At 37.9% G+C, this 23,534-nt stretch overlaps 1 protein-coding gene across 1 annotated transcript in view; it reads left to right on the forward strand.

Annotated features, from left to right (window-relative positions):
- Window positions 1-23,534, forward strand: part of USH2A (usherin) — a 266,301-nt gene that overhangs the window by 88,864 nt on the left and 153,903 nt on the right. The window contains exons 22-30 of the mRNA XM_053459159.1: window positions 3,319-3,449; window positions 6,785-6,911; window positions 7,089-7,190; window positions 8,174-8,281; window positions 8,708-8,838; window positions 9,351-9,630; window positions 12,948-13,151; window positions 13,548-13,628; window positions 17,775-17,960. Coding sequence (XP_053315134.1) covers window positions 3,319-3,449; window positions 6,785-6,911; window positions 7,089-7,190; window positions 8,174-8,281; window positions 8,708-8,838; window positions 9,351-9,630; window positions 12,948-13,151; window positions 13,548-13,628; window positions 17,775-17,960 — 1,350 coding nt within the window. The remainder of the gene's footprint in view (window positions 1-3,318; window positions 3,450-6,784; window positions 6,912-7,088; window positions 7,191-8,173; window positions 8,282-8,707; window positions 8,839-9,350; window positions 9,631-12,947; window positions 13,152-13,547; window positions 13,629-17,774; window positions 17,961-23,534) is intronic.

Below are 23,534 nucleotides of genomic sequence, written 5' to 3' on the forward strand. Positions count from 1 at the left end.
ATGCCAAAGTCTCTTTTAGAAACTTTCCACCGTGAAGGGTTACAATGTGTCTAATTCTGTGTAGAACCGCAAGTATGAACAATAAGTCAAGATACAATTAATAAATATATCTGAGTGATATTCTGCTTATGGCTCCCGACTGTTGGATGGAAAACAGAACTTTCCAGATGAGTAATAATAATTGTCACTCATTGACATGACTAAAGTGACGATAAAATAACTATACTGTGGTTTTGATACGTGTTTACAAATTTCCTGCAATCATCATTTTTTATGACATATTTCACATCTTTTGCTCACTAAGTGCCTAACAGACTGCTTCTCTCATGCAAAGAATGTAAGCTTAATAGAGCGTAAGCTCCTTACCTTTTGTTTCATTAATTCCAAACTCTTCTGTGACGCACTGCTCGTTGAGTCCAGCTTATCTATTGAACAGCACTGCGGAAAAGTGATGGCGATCTATAAAACAATACATTATAATAAAACAGTGGTGTAGGCCACACGTTCCACAGACTAAAGGAGATGATTTGCCACCTTTTACTGCTATTTTATGCAGAACCCTTGAATATGATGTCATAGCCATTCCTGGGAACGTCACAGAGTAGGTTACCCGGAGCTCTCCCTCATCTGGGCAAGTGTCTTTGTGAAAGGGCAAGCTATACACTCATTGGCCACTTTATTAGGTACATCAGCCAATCACACGGCAGGAACTCAATGCATTTAGGCATGTAGATGGGGTCAAGACAACTTGCTGATGTTCAAACTGAGCATCAGACTATGGGATTTAAGTGACTTTGAACATGGAATGGTTGTTGGTGCCAGATGGGCTGGTCTGAGTATTTCAGAAACTGCTGATCTACTGGGATTTTCATGCACAGCCTTTTCTAGGGTTTGGACCCCTTAGTACCAATTGAGCATCGTTTAAATGTGACAGCCTACCTGAGTGTTGTTGCTGACCATGTCCATCCCTATATGACCACAGTGTACCCATCTTCTGAGCATATCACAAAGCTCACGTCATCTCAAACTGGTTTCTTGAACATGACAATGAGTTCACTGAACTCCAATGGCCTTCACAGTCACCAGATCTCAATCCAATAGAGCACCTTTGGGACGTGGTGGAACGTGAGATAGGCATCATGGATGTGCAGACGACAAATCTGCAGCAACTGCGTGATGCCATCATGTCCATGCGGACCAAATCGCTGAGAAATGTTTCCAGCACCTTGTAGAAAGTATGCAGCAAAAGAATGAAGGCAGTTCTGAAGGCAAAAGGGGGTCCAACCAGGTACTAGCAAGGTGTACCTAATAAAGTGGCCAGTGATTGCAGATAGTAGTAGGGCTAACCCCAGATAGCCTTTACTAGGAATGGAGAGGGAGAGGTCAAACTCCTTTGCCGGTAGATAAACTGACCCGGAGACTCCAGGTCAAAAATCTGAGACTTCTCAGATATGGTGACGTCCAAGCACTAAGCTACTGGAAGCAACATGTCATTATGATCTGCTGCTGTTGGACAAGGTAGTGTGCATCAGAGAACTGAAAAGGAACAGTCATCTCCAAAAAACACAAAAAAAGGAATTGACATGACAGATCCTTTAATTCCCAGTGTCAGAATATTCTGATGAAAGCCTGGCATTCAGAAAGAAACATTCTGTAGAAATCGTCTTTTTTCCACCCGACGTCTCGGTTTGTCTACGTACCGTTACCAATCACACTTTATCATTCTTCCTGGGCAGTAACATTTGTTAAAGTTGGGAACAAATAGCAAAGAAGTGGAAACCCCTGCTTGTCCTCATTTAGCACTGGATATATATTCCTAGTGGCCACGCATAATGGTGTGAACTGTGACAATGAATGATTTGTCTCCATGGATTTTGATCTTGGAATGAGACCATTTTATTCAAAACATCGCTTAGATTTCAGCAAGAATTCTGGCCTTCTAGCTACAGATCAATACGCTGTACTCTTTAGTAAATTACTTCATTTGAAGAAAACAATGCTTTAGTTGCTTGGAGTGTTTTAAATAAAAAAAGACACAGAATGTCAATTATATTTCAGAAAAACAAAAGTATGTTAGTAACATAAAATCTTGATATATAGTACAGTAAATTACAATAATCTTTACAGTGTATATGCTTAGCGTGTTTTGTCAATTCAGATATTTTATTGTCCTGTTGGAGGGGAAGCCCTTTTTCTTGCATTATGTTGGATATTGTAATGTAGCGTAGCCAAAAAAATGAGTTTTATAGCATATTGTTGCAATAAAATGTATCTGCAGATCCAGGGGTTGCTGTTATAGACGGTCTAGTTGGGTGGCATTCTGTACTCACACTACATGGCAGAGCTAATGGATTTCCTGCTAGGGGAGATGTTTGTATGTTTTGTTTGTCAATCAGTTTGATGGTTTTGGGGGTATTTCGTTTGAACGTTTGAGGCAGGGAAGCTTGGAGCTATGTGGGTCACAGCTAGCATTTTTCTCTGTTCCATAGTTCTCTCACTTCTCCTGACCCAACCTTACAAAAGCTGCCTAAACAGCCGGATCAGACACATGATTTTTGTAGCTTTTTTTCATATCCATTGGGGGGTTAATATATTTCCAGTAAAATGAAAATGTGATTTCTCACTCTACCCCGTTAATGTTTTTTTATGCTTCATCAACATTCCTTTCTCTCTCCTTTAATTTCTCTCTCCCTTTTCTCTCTCTCTCGCTATTATTATTATTATTATTATTTATTGTTTTATATAGCGCCATCTCTATATCCTTCTCTATCCATCTTCCTTTCTCTCTCCTCCCTCTCTTCTTCTCTATATCTATCCTCCTCTCTATCTTCCTTGCTCTTTTCTCTCTTCTTCTCTCTTTCTCTCTCTCTTTTCTTCTTCTTCTTCTCTTTTCGCTCTCCCTCTATCCCTGGTTTCATTACAGAACATCAAACCTTATACTTTTAGTGGTTTGAGATATTACATTGAGCTCTTATTAGCTAATACCAAATACCTTTTGGGATTGATGGACTTTACTTTTGTATCTAATGAGCCTGTTTTAGATGTAGCCGAAAACCTCTACCGACATTTTAAGGATCCTGGCCAAGTCTTAATCTGAACCCAACCAAGACATTAGTGTGATGGATATAAACTTTCGAAGAGAAGTGATGAAAACGTCCATAAAAAACATTGTTCTAAATAATAATTACTTTAAATTCTATATATATATATATATATTATATATAACTATGTTGCAGAGAAGTATAGCAGAATTCTAAAGTTTCTTTGTTTATCTCCAGGATCAATGTTATCAAAAGACGTCTCATTTATTTGCCCTAGGTATTAAAATACAATTCCGGACTAAGGAACCAGATGGCCTTATTCTCTGTGCTGTGTCAGCGGGAACGCAAGAAGAATACATAGCTCTCCAAATAAGAAACGGTCGCCCTTACTTCCTTTTTGATCCACAGGTATAGTAATGAACAGACTGGTGAAAAAGATCTCTATCAATATTCCCAAAGGCGTCTTGCGCATTTAATGGTTTAAGATGATGAGGAATTTGCTGTTTCTATTTTTCCTATTGATCCAGGTTAATGGGTTCTTTAAAACCTTTGAAGATTGAACTTCTTTGGGAAAGAACTATTGAAGCACCTTAGGCCTTTTCCAATTTAATTAGTTATCTGTTTACTTCAACTTCAAATTTTATAGCCAACACAAGCATGTATAAAAATATGTTGACCTTGCTAATACCTCCGTTATAAATGCAGAGTTTTTACCTGGCCTGCTACACGAGGAGCATACAATGGTTTTGTCTTTATATCCAATATATATTTATTAAAATGATACATTCATTAAAGCTGTGGTGCCACTTTCTTAACATGCCACAAAAGTAGGTGCTGTCTTGAATGTTGATGACGAAACGTGAAGGAAAGCTTTCTGCATTTTTTTTTCTTTGTAAATTTCCCTAAATTATTATTATTGAGATTAAATGTGATAAAACATATTTCCATAAATGTGTTTGAGGCTTTTCTTGTATCCTAAAGAGGCAAAAAAATGTAATTGAAGGATACCTATGAATTTATTATATGTTTGACAATTTTATAGCATGCCGTATTTATATACAGTATTCCTTGGAGTTAGGAATGATAAAGTGAAATCATTCATTAGCGAGGCAGATCTTAATAATCCGATGGCTCTTCATCACGTCCCACATTCACAGGGTTAAATAGGCACAGGCTAGTATTCAACATAACGATCTTTGTACCAAATTAGGCTCCTGTTTGCTTTCCTGGATTCTTCACTGTAGTAATTAATTGCGCTATGTCTCATGGGCAAGAGCTAAGACCATTCAGGCACAAACTCACTCTTACCTGATTCCTCTACGGACCTCTTCTACCTTTAATGTAAAGGACAGACCGACAATAATAAGATATCGGGTTTAAAAGTTTGATACTCCCCTCTCTAGTTAGTTGCCCTTTGCGGTTGACTTGGTCATTGCAAAAACATACGAACTAGGTACTAGACGGCAGCCCATATAGTCTACCCCCCCATTTGTACCTGCTTTAAGACATCAACCCCAAATTGGTCCATATCTCATGTTCAGAATAATCATATGCTTATCCCATGTATGTTTAAATATCTCCTTTTTATTAACCTCATCCACTTGAAAGCACTGTTGCACTAATCTACCATATGATAAAATAATCAGAGAAATTCCTGCCTTTTTTCCACCTAGTCATGGCGAATCTCATCCCTTTCACTAGTGCCATCCTTCCAAGACATGGAGGCAACCACAAAAGCGATAAAACTTTGCGTATTACTTCTTTCTAGAAAAAAAGGTAAAAGCTATACATACAAGTTTGAAATGCGATCCTACTATCATAGCAAGTTGGTGCCAACTGGAACATTCAATGGGATGCTATGGTGACCACTTTCAAACCTCCCACTAGAATCACTTCTTATCCACGGCTTCCAGTGTGTCTATATGAGCAAGTGAAATAGTTCTCTCACTTACTAGTTAATACCAGTTACTAGTATTATTAAACTAGTAAATATTTCTCACGGTTACTAGTTTTGCCACTATGTTTCCAAAAGAAGATCGCAAAATAGGTAAAATCTCAAGATGAACATAATGTTTGACATCTTTCTGAAAGAAAGTGAAGAATACATTACAAGTAACGAATACAATATTTAGAATGCTGCATCATTTGTAACAATTTTAACGCTAACTAAGTATACTTTGATGAGACAGCATTTAATAAAATGCTCGTTAATTTCATCATTAGCGAGGGTATGCCAAGAAGTAAGCCAGTTTCTTATGTCACGCCCAATTAGCATCCCGTGCTAGTAATCCCATTAGTATTGTTGAATTCGCTAATGGAAAAAACTAATGGGCATGCTACCAGGGCACATTAATTGGGCATGACACCAGCTCTGGTTTTAATTATTAAACTACAATAATGAAATGCATGTTTGTGAAATATTAAAATGTTTAAATAGGGTAGAAGACAAGAAAAATGTATTCAGAAAAACTGGGTTTTCGGTTTTTATTTCACTTCTATCCAAGCGCCTGGCGATGGCAACCGATTAGTAACAGAAAAATGCTATTGGTTAAAGCAACGATAAACACGTCCGATAGGACAGGCGGATAAATAAACAGTCAGGTGGACAAGGCAATAAAAGCAACTTGGGATGCTATCAAGTGAGAATTTCTTTGACATTCCTATAATATGGTGACTTGTGATTATGTTGCTTTTGACAACGGTCAAGGTACAAGTGGATTTAGGTGAAGTAGGAAATTCACCCGAGTGCAGTTGAGTTGGAAATATAACCAAAACATCACCAAGAATTTATAGATGACTCCAACCTACTGTTTTTGGAAATGACATTTAGAAGAAATCCAAATTATTTTCTACATCTAAACTAAGTGCTTAGCACAATTAATGCATTTTGAAAACACATTATTCTGTGATACTGTAATAAGCTTGTAAACCATCAACCATTTGGAGCAGTGAGGACCTTGCCTGGCTGAGTAGTGAAGATTTAGAACTGGAGGCAGGTAAACTCACCTACGAGGCTCAACCTTGAGTTGGTCAACGAGTGACGCAACAACTCTCCAAGGGTCAAAGGATGTTTATTCGTGTTGTATTTCTTTGGGAGTCAGCAGAAAGACAATGAGTAGAAATGAAACAGTTTGCTATTATCTGGTATGGGAAATATATCCTAGAAATTATTCATAAGGGCTATATATGTCAATCTCCAGCTGGGTTGTGGGGAAAACCATGAGGTCCTTCTACAGCAACCCTGACGAGATTGTCCATAAGTGTCGGCAACTACTTCTTATCATAACTGTTGATATGGATAAATCCTTTGTGCCTCTGTTGGCTCAGATCTCTTTTGTGACTTAGTGACTGAAGAGGCAGGTATATGATGTCATATGTTGCTATCATACACCACTGCCTTAACTCCCTGATCTTGCAGACCACTAAAGGAATGGGAAAGGGTTTTGAGTCCATTCGAAACTTAATGACCTGTTATAACCTTGTAAACAGTCAACACATTGGGAGTGTTGCTATGTCTGGAGACAAGAATGGAATGAAACAGTGACATTTATATCAACAAAAAGCTTTGCTTTACCTTTCTTGCTTTGAGCAGGTGGCTAAAAATATTATGCCTGTGAACCCCGAAGCATCCCACTCGCTTATTAAAAACATGTAATTATGGACTTTGATTAATATTTGGTGATCCACTGTAGGGTATGCATCTGTATCAGAAATTTACGTTTAACCATTGCTTCTTTTAAAAGGGTTCAGCAGTTTCCGTTAGTCCTACCAATGATGGAGAAAAGCAATACAACGATAATAAATGGCATCAGATAATCGCTAGAAGGTATCAGTCAACCGGGAACATAACTGTAGACGGACAGTATACAGGTAGAGAGAAATTGTTTACTATTTGTTTTTATATCTTTATTTTTATTTTTTTTAAAACATACTATTTATTGAATCATTTTCCCAATTCTTTCGATTTTGTTACGGTAACAAAATAATTATTATATTATATATATAATATTATATATATATATATATTATAAAACATTCTTTTTTCAGGTTCTTCCGTAGCCATTAGCGGAAGTACAATCATTGGTGAAAACACTGGAGTGTTTATTGGAGGTTTTCCAGAATATTTTGCAATCGAAAGATATGACACAGGTATCTGTTAACGTAAGCAAACAGCTGCCCCTCCCCCCCCAAAAAAAAGAATGGTACGGACAATGTTCTGAACACACGGTTAAGTAAATAAAGTGTGAAGGATCAGAACCGCCAAGAAATATTAAGTGGTCAAGATTAGGTAAATCATATGATTTATTTTTCTGATAAAGGATATACAGGTTTGATAAACGATCAAACCAGTTAGCGATGCATTTTGGCTTATTGGTGCTGGCTACAGGAACCAGTCAAGGTGTCCCATCTTTTTACATGGGCCACGCAGTCACATACACATCTATGGGTCCCTATAAGAAGGGCAAAGTGCAGAGCTAATCAATGACATTATATATAATTTTTTTTACTGATTCCTTAGCACTATTACAATAGGGGAGAGTGAAAATGATTAACAATACCATTTAAATAAACATTATAAAAAATAGACAAGAACATTAACATTCAGTAAGACAGAAGGACAATCGAGCTCTGCACTTGCAAGCTTATTATGGGTAATTCCATGCATATTCATTTGTAGCAAAGAATGAAAATATGTTTTGTAAGCCCCAGACAATATCACATCCAGCTGTCCAGTACGATCTCCAAATTATACAGTGAGATGGACCTGTTAGAGCCCAAATGCAGAGACCCTTTAGTGGAGTTTGGGTTCTTTTCCAGATATCTCCTGGTTTCCTCCTGCAATCTCTACAGGATAATTTCATTCCATGTCCATCAAGTCCAAAAAGCCCGCAGTAAGCTCTAACATTCTTATTAATATTAATAAATATACATTGTATTGCTCAAAAGTTGTTTTTTTCCATGGGTTTAGTGTAATTGTGTTGTATGTTCTATCATGCTGATGATTTCTGATGCTGCATGAGATCATTGGATCATTTTCTTTGGGGGGGCAGGTGACACACAAATAACAACAAAGCATTTTGTTGGTTGCCTTGGCGAAATACTAATTCAGAAAAGTGAAAATCCTCGTGAAGTATGGGAGCCGCTGCAGTGGAACGGCGCGGTAGAATCTAACAATATTTATGAGAAATGGGAAGGGTGTCCGGACTCAGCCGAGGAAGGAGCACATTTTCTTGGGTTTGGTAAAGTATATATTTTCATTAAATATTTATTTCAATCCATCCAAGAAATAAACAGTTACTATGATTAAGACAAAACGTATAAATATTCCCTGATACCCTTTATAAATTATTGTTTCAAGGAAGACGTCTGAGCTCCTCAATTGGCCCATTGAGAGCTGAAGTGGACCAAAAAGGCCAATCAACCTATAGATCAACTGGCCCTAGTAAAGCAGTCCAGGGGCCAGCACCCTAGGCCCAGCCAAGCTAGAATACGCCGCTATCTTTCTGCCCGTCCATCTTTTCATCATCATTCACGTAATACAACAGTTAAAGTCATAGTTTAAAAATAATCCTCCCTTATCTGTCGCCGTAGATATACCCAGTTATTTTTTATAAGAGTTTTGCCTAATTTGGGCTATGTTTGAAATTTGATGTTTATATGTCCAGGTTTTCTTGAGCTGGATCCAAGCATCTTTCCCGATGGACCTGATTTTGCGATATCTTTTATGTTTAAAACCGATCAATTAAAAGGACTGCTTGTTTTTGCTTGCAACGGAAATGGGACAGAATATTTCATTGTAAGTATAATAAAATGTAGTTTTTCTTTTAAGAGATGAAGATTTTGGGGGAAAAAACATTTTTTTTACTAGTTTTACAAAACTACTGTGAAAATGAATGAAACGTTGAAGACGTTTCTTTTGGTCTCATAGGGCTGTATTCCATATTCCGTATTCCATATATCACAGTACTGTCCATTCCTCGTTGACAATATATCTCTTCCCAACAGCCCAAACGGTCAAAGAGGGAGGTTTCGTTTTCGAGAGTGGGGTTTGTGGTGTGGCTAGAGGGTGTTATTTTAGCCAGAACCACAAAGATGAATGGGTCAAAACTCTGGTGTTCTCTAAACAGTGGTCTTATGTTGTGTTTCATGATATTATTACAAAATACATTAAAGAATAATTAAATAAATTAAATAATTAATAATAATACATTTTGTAATTATGATGTCACCAAAATAAATTTGTGATGCTACATTTTCTAACATTCTATAAAAGCCTCTTCTTGGATCTATTTGTGCTTTTAATCGCAGGCTCAGTTAAACAATGGAATGCTAAATGTCAAAATTAAAAACAAATCATCCCAGGGTGAGTTAAACCTTTGGGCAGGACTCTCCTACTGCAATGGGAGATGGAATACAATTCATATGCAGAAAGAAGGAACCATTTTTTCAGTGCAGCTCAATGATTTGGTAGAACGAGTAGATATAACGGATTCACTATGTCCAACAACAACTTTGAGGTCTGCTCTATACATTGGCGGTGTCCCGGAAAGGGTTCAGCACTTATTTCCAGACCTTGCTTTGCGACATGGTAAGAGAATCATGTTACCAGTGGGTAAGAATTGGGCAATTGTTGCGATGTACAATTATTGTGATGTAGAAATACAATGATTTATGGTGAAGTTGAGTGGAGGAGACATCTGGTACCCAGGGGTAACAGATCACTTGGCGCCACACTTCACTAATGGGCAGAATCCATTTTTTAGGGACAGTAATGCCCAATTTTCTTTTCTTCAGAGATAAGTGAATTCTTACCCCAAAATCTCAGTCTCTAGTTTTCTCTGCTCGTTTGGATTATTGTATCCTGAAACAAACTTTCCTTTGGATCTCCCTGAAAAAAAGGAAAAAGCCTAAATAAAAGACTAGCCTATAAGAAAAAAGTTTTACTAAAAAATATTAATTCTCATATAAACTATTTTTTCATATTTAATAAAAACTATGATTGAGAAAAATCATTTTTTGTTTTTATTTCCTTTTATTTGCCAACCTGCCCCCAGTTATGCACATCTGCCCCCCAAAAATGCCTTATACCCTCTATATGCCACTCTGCCTCCCTGATAATCCATTTAACGCCTATATGCCACTCTGCCTCCCTGATATTCCTTTTAACCCCCTATATGCCACTCTGCCTCCCTGATATTCCTTTTAACCCCCTATATGCCACTCTGCCTCCCTGATATTCCTTTTAACCCCCTATATGCCACTCTGCCTCCCTGATATTCCTTTTAACCCCCTATAGGCCACTCTGCCTCCCTGATATTCTTTTGAGGTCTGATTAGAAGACAGCATCGAATATAAGATGGTTGTTATTTTTCAGAGCATTTGTTCTGAAAAACCTCATCTTATAATCGAGCAAATACTGGTATTTACCCCTTTTTGTTGTTTGTTTCTTTTGCTTTTAGGTGTATATTAAAAGTTAACTTTTACATTCATTCTACAGGGTCAGAAACGACCAACACCAGGTGTTCCAGCTGTTACAGACGTTATAGAAACATAGAATTGGACGGTCCCATCTAGCCTGTCCGTTAGGCACTAGAACTAGATAAGAAGTAGGTTCTAAACACCTATACGTAAAGGACTGCAGACACAAACGGTGATTGGCGTTATGTGCTTTATTTACTAAACAGATAAGGTGATATTAAAATAGACCATTTCATCTCACCTACTTATTGCATGTGAAGGGCGACGACGCCGAGTATCTGCTGACCTTTCACAAAAGACACTAAAAACTCTTTAAATGTTCTTGCAAATAAAATATGTTCACCCAAGGAGCTACAAACCCCAGCACCAACCCCGCTCCCTCGTAGGTGCTTAGCTTACGTTCCAAAGATGAAGCAAATCAACAAAATATATAAAATGACTGATTTCCAGCCAGAAACGCTGGCATGAAAATGCCCTCCTCCGCAAGAAAATTCTTATTAGCATTTTGTCCCCGAACCTATGTAATTAATAACTGATAAAATATAAGGTAATCACTTATGAACATTTGGAATGCTATTAGCATGATTAACACCCGTGCGTATTAGTTTAAACACATATGAATATGTAATATTACAATTTTCATGACCACTGAATATGTAATTAGGTAGAATAATGGCAAAAGATTGCTACTCTCAGCTAAACCAGTCTTATTATTTTCTTCCCTCTAAGCTTTCCTGTACGCATTTTTCCACGTATATAAAAGTGTGTCTTTTTTAACCCCTTAAGGACAATGGGCGGTTCCTAAACCCATTGAAAACCATGCATTTCGAGCCCGTACATGTACGGGCTATGTCATTAAGGGGTTAATAATATTGCCAGAAAAAATATTTGGTAAAAACACATGTTTTATTAACTTCTTTTCTTTCCGGTACTACCATGGCTTCATCAAATTATATCATTATTTATTATTATTGTTCCTATTATTATTACGATTATTATTTTCTTTTTTATAATATAAAGTAGTAGTTATATAGCGCATGTTTTCTATGGATTGCATTAATGTTTAAGTAAATAATTACTGCCAAATCACTTTGTTCCGATGCCATCCGTAGAATTCTAATACTTAAATATGATTCTATATTGACTTATTCTTTATTGGTTATTCTATAGACTTTGGGGGTCCCACAGGACTTTTTTTGCTATACCCTGCGGTGGTCTCACTTTTTTTTCCCACTCCTTTAATTTGGCATTTTACCCAGAAAATGTGAACAATGTTGTTGATTATAAAAAAATATATATTTTACTATCAAGACTTTTTGTAATACGTTGAGAGATAGGATCTCTTTAAGGTTTAAGTGCGTGTGTTTCTGTAATATAGGACTTATTTAATGGTTCTATTCAATAGTAACAGACTATCGAAAAAAAAAATGTTTTTGGTAATGTTTGTTACAAGAATAAAAAAAAAGACAATTAAAAAGCAGTATTGATTTCTTCTTGATGCCTTTGGGTTTTTTTGTGAAATTATTTTTAGAACACTGAATGGGGATATTGAAGGTATATACGCTAAAGACTGGCAATACAATGAATGTAATTGACCTTAAGATCAAGTTCAAATCTCACCGAGTTTGTTACAGAGATCGGCTATCATGTAAAGTATGGAGTTCACAGGAGACCTGCGTCTGCTTTATAATAAAAACCTCATCGCTTAGACATGGCAGCATCAGAACTCTTCTCAAAGACGTAATATATTCATTTCTATCTTTTAAAAGGAACTTGTCATTGAAATGTGATGAGATTTCACTTTGTAGGGGGTTATTTTTCACTTATTCATTAAACTAGCCAATTGGCTAGAAAAATGTATAGGAGAAAAAATATTGGAATAAATTACGTATATATATATACCGTATTTGCTCGATTATAAGACGACCCTGATTATAAGACGACCCCCCAAAATCTGAATATTAATTATATATATAATTAATATATATTAATTATTGACGACCCCCCAAAATCTGAATATTAATTATATATATATTAATTTGCTCTGAAAAAAACCTCGAGCAAATACGGCATATATATATATATATATATGTGTGTGTGTGTAAATATGTACAGTATACATATATATATATATATATATATATATATATATATATATATATACAGTATATATATATATATATACTGTATATACTGCATATATATTCATATTAGACGTCTGCATTCGGATTTTTACAAATACTAATTTTTTTCCCATTATTGTCTGACTTTATAACGCTCATTAAGTGCAGCGGTTACTTTGTTTAGTGCAAGTCCCAGCGTCTTCCAAAAAAAACACAATTAAATGAACATTTGTAAAAAAAAATAATAATAATAATAAAAAAAATTCCGAGTAATAGATATATGGGATGTATGTTCTTTTTACAGGTTTTGGCGGCTGCATGAAGCATCTTACATTTACACAAGGAGTGGTTGTTATCTTTGCGTCTGTATCTCGCAGCGCTGTCAGAGTCAATCTAGACGGATGCCTCTCAACTGCCAGCGCTGTTAACTGTAGGGGGAACGACTCCATTGTAGTCTACAGAGGGAAGGAACAGACTGTTTATGAAAGTGACCTGCAACCATTTACTGGTACGATAATTAAATTAGTCAAAGTAGAATCCACATATTTTATCTGTTTTTTTTTTAAAAAATTGTTATTACTAAGAAAGCAATGATTTAATCACCATATACACTGAAATTATACTTTTTAATATTTAAAACATAACCTTGGTATTATATAAGAAAATAAAAAAAATTCACTTTGTGAAATATGAGTTGCTCTTTTGAGAAATAAAAAATGATGGTGTAATCACTTTTTGCCAAATTTTTACTTTAGGTTGTTATATTCCCCAAAAAATGTAATTATTAGACAGACCCAAGATGTATTTATATATATTCCTGCAATTACAGAGAGAAAAGGGAGATGTGGTGGGAGATACAGCCGCACAACTTTTTTATATATTTTTTTTTCTCTTTATCTTAAAGAATACTTGTACAGAGTGTATGCTTCCAATGATGGAGGAACTGGGGCAAGCGCTTGGAGTCGAGGACGTACGAAAGCAGCGGGTAAATGTGCAGAAAAAGCAACTTAATGAGATGTAATTGCAATTCTGGTTCCTGGTCCTCTAACATGTTCTGTGTCGAGAAGACTGGGGCATTTCTGTGGGCACCCTCCACTCTTGGTTCACATACATTTAGTCTGACAAGATGCCCAGTACCAATTCCAAAATGCCACAATACGTTTGTCTGAAATATGGAAAACATGGTGCTTCCAGAGAGTATTCAGCATAGTGGTTTATCTATATGTCAACCCAGATACATCTCTTCTTGTTTTTAATCAATTCCATCTTTTATAGTACTTGAAAATCACTGCCCACCTACTCTCTGCACCGGGATGGCAACAAATTGAACTCAGGAGTATATATATATATATATGTATCCATTGCAAGGCATCCCCCATTGTTTGTTTACCTTCTTTCATTTTATTTCTCACACCACCTAATGCCTCTCTGCCATCTCATATTGTCTTCCATGGCTCAACATTACTCTTTTACCAACCATGAGCAATTCTTCAGGGACATTCTGCCCTTCCTCTAATGCCGGACATGCTCCATTTACGTCTACCAAATAAACACAATGCCCCATAGACACCAGCTTTTAGACTCCTTCGTAACGTTCAAACGACCTCTCAAAACTCAAATAATCAAATAATCAAATCCCAAATTTGGAGTCGGGAAGGAATTTTCCCCCTGGTATGGGGCAATTGGCATCTGCTTCATAAGGGTTTTTTTGCCTTCCTCTGGATCAACACAGTAGGGACACAATATGTATATAGGTTGAACTTGATGGACTTTGGTCTTTTTTCAACCTTATGAACTATGTTACTATGTTCCCAACCACCATTCTCACCCAAACCATGCAACCTCACAAAGAGCCATCCATCCAAGAGCATTCTCTCGTCAATGAACTGGCCCCGTACACATCTTCTTGTATGCTGTGTTCCAATAGTCCTCTTGTAACACGGTGGCAGGGTCCTCCAGTTATAGTGCATGGGTGGCTCTCTCTGTAAATTCAATATTTGTATGTTTAAGAAATGTTCTACAAATATTTGATAGACACAAATACCCTGCAGATCACTGTAGACCTTCAATCAGAGACGGTTCATCTGGACTATCAAATGAAACCAGTCCTGATTCCGTCTCAGTATACAAGCTGACCAATGAAAGTATCTGTGTTGACATTTTACGTTCATGACGCTAATTAGAATTGTACTCCCATGTGCTACAAATTAATCAAAACATTTTAATTGCCTCTTTTTTTTTTTTTTTTTTTTTAAATTCTCTCTGGTTCCTCCCCTGTGAAAATGTAACTTATTTGTTAGACTCCAAAATCAAAGACAAGCTTTTTATTGGTACTAGAGTTGCATTCTGGGTACATTTTAAGGGAAACGATTCCCTCATTGGTAATTATGTTAATTAAATGGGGCGTGGTCAGAGACCTCATCAATTGTATCACTTGTAGAGGGGTAGAATTTAGATGAATATTAGCTTATAGGGTTACATAACCCTAATATAGTGATTTATGCGTAACTAAATTGATTGGTGTTATAAAGCAACAACTTCTTCTGTGGTGCTGTAACAAGAGGGGAATACTAAGAATTCATTTATTGTTATAGAACAATAGTGGCAACTATTCTGCAAAATGTATAGACGTCAGGTGACTTGTCCTCCAAGATCAAAATCCAATCTGAAGGATAAAATGAGAAAGAAAAACATGATAATCAAAACCTACGAATGGTTAAAATTAAATGATTTATTAAGGAAAAACTGGTTCGAGGTCCATCGGCAAAAAACATTTCAGATTTAAGAAACATTCCTGCTGATTTGTCTGGATCCCATGATGGCCAAGGTTCTGTCTACTTTATGAAGCCAATTCTTTCTCTGCATCTCTTACCATTCTGGTTACTTTACATGTCCAGCAGCGCAAATAACAGTTGGAGTGAAACATTTTACCCTGTTAATAGCAATCTGAGTCCTACAATGCATGTTGGGCCCTGAATCATCATCATCATCATCTCTGCATAGAACAGCTTACTTTAAATGTTCTGATGTCATGTCCCGATACTTTGTTTCTATAAAGTACAAAGTGCAGATGGGCCCCAACTGGCCCATTTACTAAGCAGGGCACCAGCGAGCTGATCATCCAATAGAATACCCCCCAACATATCAGGTGTCCCAATCAGCACACCTGTGTTGGTGTGTGTGGCAGGGGGCAATGAGGGGTGGCACCGGACCCTAAACTTCACCAACAGATCTTTGAAGTCCATAAAAATCTCTTCCTTTGCCTTCTTACTTCAATCATCCCCAAGATGTTGTTTCCGCTCAGACCTTTACTACTTCTTCTGATGCCTAATAAACATTAAAGGGTTACGTGAAATGAATGTCTTTTTATTAGCAAATAGTATAAATAAATCCAGATTTCTCCCCATTTTAAATATCTTCCTTTTTATCATCTGAACTGATTAAAAATGAATTTCAATGCAAAAGGAGTTGCATAAAAGATGAAGCCGCGGTCTTTCCTCCAACCCGAGGATGCGAAGCCATTAATTTATCCATATTTCTCGCATGCCATTTCTTGCTTTTTTTTGCTCTTTAATTAGATTTAGGCAAATTGAATTCAGAAAATGAAATCATACATTTGAACGCGGGCTAATCTGTGGTATTTGTGGGCTGATGAAATCAAGATATAAAAGTGTCAAACCACCGTGTATAATGACCCTAATTAACTCACTTCCTACAGCTATAGCATTCGAGTGTCCGCCAGAGTATCGGTACAGCTACTTGCTGACCCTAAGCGAGGGTTTTCTTTGTTAATTTAAGAGAAAATAAGTTATAAAGATAACTCCACCAGATACTTGGAAGTTTTCCCTATTTTTTTTTTTTCAAGTTATATTTACTAAGTTACTGTATGCGCTACATAAACTTTGTATATCACGTATTTGTATTTTAGACATGCACAGTAATCAGCGCATGTACTTCTATGAGTGTATAAAAAGTAATTATCATGCAAAGTGGAACTTGGGCGCAAGACACCAAAACAACGGAATATCCCTGCTTCTTGCTCCACTTTTACAGAAATCCCTCTTGACGTATAACCCCCACGGTATTTAATGATAGACACTAGAAGGAAATTACAGCTACGTTGTGCTTTCCTATCAGAATACTCATGTGAATGCAGAGGCATAACGTGTTCGCGAATATTATTGCTGAACAAGAGGGAATGATAAATGAGGAAAAAACACTAGGAGAAAGGCAAGAGGTTTACTACTCAGGTCACAAAAGAGACTTATTATTATTATTATTTATTGTTTTATATAGCGCCATCAGATTCCGTAGCGCTGTACAATGGGTAGACAGGACAAAACGATTAGTATATAACATAACAAGATGACTTACAGAAATAACAGACGAGGAGGGCCCGGCTCAAACGAGCTTACTGAAAAGTCCCATTTGCCTCCTCAGTTGAAGCCAAGTATAACCAAGACTCAATTAAACTAAATAGGACTGGCATATAGGATGACATTTTACTCTCACTTACCTGAACTACTCGATGGAGAGACTCAACAACCAGCTCAAGAACAGTTGGGTTCGACGTAACATCTATAATCTACGGTTATCTATATCTATCTATAGATTACGACTAAACGGGGACTCGATTATCAGCTCAGTTGTCGAGAAGTGATAATCGTCCATCTTCACTTTCTATGAACAGATGAATTGCTCTTTGAATTGGTTTAGTTAACCCCTTAAGGACAATGGGCGGTCCCTAAACCCATTGAAAACAATGCATTTTGAGCCCGTACATGTACGGGCTTTATCATTAAGGGGTTAAATGCTGTCTTGCGGTTTAGGGGTTCAGCACGTAATGATCCAGCTGCATAGAACTGTGTCCCTGGGTTCTGTAGGGTGAGAAAGGGATATGACAGAATAGTCCAGGACAGATAATATCCCAAATCTGTGTGTAGATAAAATCCGGTCTCTCCCAAAAAGCTTTAACCAGTTGTTTAAAATGTGATTAAACATATATTTGCTAGTAACTGGCATTTATTTTAAAGGTTTATCGTGATTGTATCTACATTAGCAGGGCGATTAACAAGACAAGTGACGGGCAGTCGTCTGTTTCCTGAATTTTATTTTTCTCTCGCTTCTGTAGTGCCACAAAATGTGCAAACTCCCCTAAGACTTCTCGACGTAAATGGATACAGCGCAGAGGTGACCTGGGCCAGACCTTCCGGGGTCAGAGGGGTAATTGAGCAGTACTTTCTGAACGCCTATACGGAGAACAGTCCTAATATATTTACCAGCGGCGCTGTGTTCTCTGACAGCAGCCAGGTCAACGGTAAGTTCCTAAGATTTTTGCTCTAAAAATTATAGAATTGTTGCTCTTTTAATTGAGAAATTCCGTTGGAATTCGGTTCCTCGAATTAAAATAATTTTAAAATGAATTAATACATGTTAGGGCTATTTTTTGTTAAAGGGACACCCCAGTTATATAATGCATAGGAAACCTACATGGCCCCTTTAAATTTTCGTGGTGTTCGTTTCTGCAGACCCCCCCCCATATGCTTTTGCCCCTTCCCCAATCGTTGGGGGAATTCTACGTCAATACATTGCAAGGTGTTTGGATGGGTAAGGTAGGTGATTTGCCCCATTTCTAACCCCCTCACCCCCCCGAACCAAGGTGTCCCACTTTGGAGATCTTAGGGTGATGTGCGCTACTACAAGGACACTATATATAATGCGCAAAGGAAAATGTTTATATTTTCACATGATTTCTCATTTAACTTTATAACACTACATATTGTCAGGATACTTGGGGGACATAAATATAAGGGGGGTTAAGTAGGGGTTTTTCTAAATTTAATTTGTATTTATTTTTTGATCGCTACTCCTCCCTCACGCAGCACTGGGATGGAGGTTTGGGAGACACTGGATTTGGCCTTTCCTCCTCTGAAGGGTTAATTCTGCTTTAATCTCACCCTCACAATGGGCAGGGAATGGAAGGGTGGGGTATAGATGTCTTTTTCGCCCACCAAAGGGTATTTTTATTACTATTAATCCCCTTCCCATCAGGCTTTGTGTGCGGTTTAGGGGAACCCAGGGGATAAGCTCCATACTTCCTATGGGTATTTTTAATTACCAGTATTTTAACCCCCTCATTCCACTGGTCAGGGGGTATATAAATTACCCATCACACATGGGGTTGAGACGAGTGGGAACTAGACCACAGTCTAGTTAACCCTTTAAATCGACTGATCACTCTACCCAAAGGAATAAAAAAATAATACCAAGAAATATAAATAATAATACTAGTTTCTCTCAGTAGCAAATTTAATTTCCATTTTGTTTTGTTATTTACATCTTGAGAAACTATGAAAAGAAAAACACACACGATTGTCACAACGCTACCATTTTCCTGTTACAGTTTAATTAAAATACCAAAACGGTAATATTTCCATCAAATCAGACCACTAAAAAAACGAAGGGAATCAAAGTTGTGTTGCAAGCGCAATATTGAGCATTAATTAATGCGTTGTTCGCGGAGGTTGCCTAATTTTAAAATTGTGTTAAAATTAAATATTAACATTTCCAATGAGGCAGAAATAGTACATTACTTTGTCTTTTTAAAGGTTTAAAGCCTATCTACGCTTAGCAAGCAATATGGGAACCATATAAAAGCTCCAAGTGAGTTTTTCTGTGCTTAAAATCTAAAATATACTATCCGAGACGTAGAAATGAAAAATGTGCCCCTTTTGTTATAGCAAATGATAGTAGAATTAGTTGTTGACAAGTTCAAGCCTTGGACTTTATCACATGGAAAAGATGAAATACAGGTTAGATCTCTGCAATTTTTTTCTCATAAAATATATTTATGATTTAGAGAAAAAATAGGGTGACCAGCATCACTAAAATTGTCTTGTGATAATAATTTAGTACACATTTTTCTCGGTCTAAACACACTTCACTATCAATCTGCTTAACTACTTGCTTGCTGAATTGAAGTGGAATACGCTCTGCTCAGAATGTTGGCAGAACGTCGTCACGATATGATTAGGAATAATGAATTGCAAAAAAGCAGATTTGTAAACATATACTGTATTGGCTCGAATATAGGCCGCACTTTTTCCCCCCACTTTAAGTCTGGTTGTGCCGGCACCGGAAGTTGTATACGCGTATTGCGTAGATGTCCCCCGCCGGTCCCGCAAGACACCCGGGAGTCTGCTCCGGTAAGTCGGGGGGGGGTTAGAGGAGGACAGTGGTAGCATATCTCGGGGGGGGGCAGTGGCAGCATATCTCGGGGGGGGGACAGTGGTAGCATATCTCGGGGAGGGAGGACAGTGCCAGCATATCTCGGGGAGGGAGCACAGTGGCAGCATATTGGGGGGGGACGACAGAGTGGCAGCATGTTTTTTTTTGGTGCTTTTTTAAAGAAAAAAACTTTTTCTTTAAAAAAGCACCAAACTTTTAGGGTGCGGCCTATATACGGGGGCGGCCTATATCCGAGCCAATACGGTACTTCGAGGAATGGAAGGAAGGATAACATTGCTACAGTCAGGTCGGGAAACCGTTCCACTGATGGAACCCTGGTATTTATAAATATAACGTCTCTGACATGTGGTGGGAAGCCCTGGTCATCTTCACCCATCCTCTTACACCACTGTGAATTTGTGATTGATGGGTATCCAGCAGACCAATGTCTCTGGGGGTCTAGCAAGGTACCAGAAACATCTATCGCTTCTTCTGCTCCATGCTGGTCGGAGAGATGCTGCATAGAAACATAGAATTCGACGGCAAACAAGAACCATTCAACTCGTCTAGTCTGCCCGCAACTCTTCACTAAGACGATGGGCTGTGGTCCTGTAAACCCCTAACCCGGGATAGGCAAAAAAAAAAAAAAAAAAAAGACTTGGGTATTTATCAATGTTTTAGTATGTGTGCAGGGCTTCCTATAGACGTTCCCTTATTTATTCCCTTATTTATGCCAATAACAGCATTGATCTACCCACTCCCTTTAGACCACCAGTCGTAGGAATATACGTGGGGTTTTTGATCGTTAAGATATATTTCACGTTGTTAGGCCAGCTTCGTTCTGTAACAGTGTTTACTGAGTTGTCACTCGGGAAGATACACGTCTAACTTTGTTATGGTACTTCGTAATGATACATCAGTAACATTGTACCAGAACACATGCTGTGCGTGGCCATTTGCCCACTTAGGGCTGCCGCTATTAAAAATGAGAATTGGAAACGCGTATTGCCGTGAATTAAACCTAATCTCTGTGCGTCCCATGTCTGGTCTGCTGCATCAGATAACTTGAAGGGTTAAAAAAGACTTCCCTTTCCCGTAACGCATTTTATCCTACGCGAACAAGACAAAATATAGTGACCGCATAAATGTCAGTGGCGATCTTTGTTATGGAAATGCTGACTTTGTACTTCGCACCGAGCACTTGCTGAGTGTAAATTTCACAGCCGGGCGATAACATCAAAGAGAATCAGTGGGTAGGGAGAGCCGAGCAGCCAGCTTTTTTAATTGAATTAAAACCTAGGTGACACCGCGGTAGACATCTGTCCAATTACAGACAGGCCTAGGTGTTTACCGTTGCTGTACAAGCGATTTGAAGATGACAGAAATCTTTCCGCCCACAGATTATCATAATGAAGAAGAACAGATTACGGTGGATGCCGGCCAAGCCGCTACCTTGGCAGCTGAAGGAGTAGGGGGGCGGGGGGGGGTTAGATTGCTGAAGTATGTAAATAAAAACCGTACACACTCTGTTATCCAAAATTTGCCCTTTTTTTGTACTTGTTAGTAAAAAAAACGAACAGGTTTGCATTTATAAATGTCAAATTAAAGTACTCGCGTTATGCGTAATGTTCTGCCCTTCTAATATAATTAAATGACACATAAAAGAGAGTACGCACGCTGTCAGATGGCGCAAAACTTGTTAGGCCTAAACAAACCCCTCGCGCATTTGTCAAGCTCTACCGGAAGGTTTCATTGTATCACAACTTACACATTTATAAGGAGCCTATTAGAGGTTGGTTTGTTGGATCTGGTAGTTGATTGTCAGTTACCCTGAGATGGAGAACGTGGGGGGGAGGGGCACAGGATGCATTCTTTGCCTCCCAAAGGGTATATTGGGGGACATTGTTGTGGATTATACCCCCAGAGATAATTAATCACCTTTCGCCCTATCGCATGTATGGTTGGAGAAGAGGTGAGGCAATTGTCTACCCTTCTTGGTTAATAGGAGTACATGGGGACCCCAGTTTGTTTTTTTTATTATTTAATTAATTTAAAAAAAAATCATTATGTATTGCATTGGTAATATTGTGAGTATCAGGTGAGGACATGAATGTTTTTATTCACCTTGCATACCCTCACATGCCCTCATCTGCAACCCCTAAAATTCACAGGCAGTTAACACACAGCCACAAAAACAACTTGCACGTTAGTGAATACGTTTCTTTGCAAGGATTTGCATATAAGGGCATGCGGCCTCAGACAAGTCACTTAACTAACTACTCTGCTTTATCGTGACTAGACCAAACAATGCACCTTTTGTCTTTTAAAAGTTAACCTTAAGGAAGCTGTGACTTTTTTCTCATGGCGGCAGGCCCAGCATTATCGAATACATTTCCTGGAAAGCCCCAAACCATTAAAATAAAAAAGCTAGGAGAGTTGTTGCTGTTATAATTACAGATATATGCAGAGGGTATTTGATTGGAAGGTTTTCACCGAACATATTGTCTGCTTACCTTGGTGCAGACTGAGGCTGGTAAGGCCAGAACGTATTAAACATTTTGTTTTAATAAACATTCATGGAGATATTGTATTTTATTATGATCAATATATGCTTCATTCATTAAAGTTGTGTAAACCCCTAATTTTAATAAAGCCTCCTCATCATATGTCAGGTTGTGGGGTTATCTTTACTTACTACATTAGTATTCCATCTAACCCACACCCTGAAGTTATTTGCCTTTTCTTCTTCCCACCCTTACAAAGGCTGCCTAAACCAATCAATTCCAATCAGCAACTTAACAATAGGGCAGATGAAAGATAATGGGGGGAATTATTGTACCCTTTTCCCTTTTTTGGGCACACTTTAAGTAACACTTAAGTGCATAGAACCAAAATATACCCGACTCATTAAACATGAAGTGTGTAAATGTTGAAAATATATACTGGGCCAGTATTTATCATAAAGAAGGGCACCTCAAAAGAACCAGACTGTCTATAGAGGAATTAGGTTGTGCTTTAAGGGAATTGGGTCAACCTAACACAACCCTGCTGAGAATCAAAAGTAAATGATGAGCTGCAAAACGTGAAGTCACAAACTTCTTAGTGATGTCTGCGTGACACGGGAAGGCAACCTTTTGACTCTTTATACTCTGGATTTTGCCTCGAGGCATGGTTGACCCGCATTTCATCTGTACCCTCGTCTGCTGTGGCCAGGTATATGCTCTGCCATCGTTACATGAAAATCAGCCCCGGAACAGCTGGATGGAGGGTATATTGTATTATGTTTAAGTGACTCACTCCTGCTCCCATCTAAATGCATTTAATTTTCATAAAATTATTAAGAAAATAAATCATTCCTAAGCAAAAGCTCGCTTAAAAGCACGACACGATGTGTGTGGGAGATACCGTGCTGAGAAGGTATAGCTACCTTGTGTCTTGTTGCTGTGCTCGGTGTTGCCATAGTTTATGACTTTAAACTAAATCGTTTCTGTTTCAGATAATGATTGTATTTTAACCTACCTATTAAATCGGGGATCATTACCACCTATTTGGTCTAATTGTTAATAATAATACACCTTTAGGCCTACAAAATCTCTGACTTTGTGGAAGTCCGCCTAGAAGAATCGATGCTGTTTTGAAGGAAAAGGGCGGTCACACCAAATAT

Source organism: Spea bombifrons, chromosome 3, assembly GCF_027358695.1.
Source record: "Spea bombifrons isolate aSpeBom1 chromosome 3, aSpeBom1.2.pri, whole genome shotgun sequence".
Taxonomy (NCBI): domain Eukaryota; kingdom Metazoa; phylum Chordata; class Amphibia; order Anura; family Pelobatidae; genus Spea; species Spea bombifrons.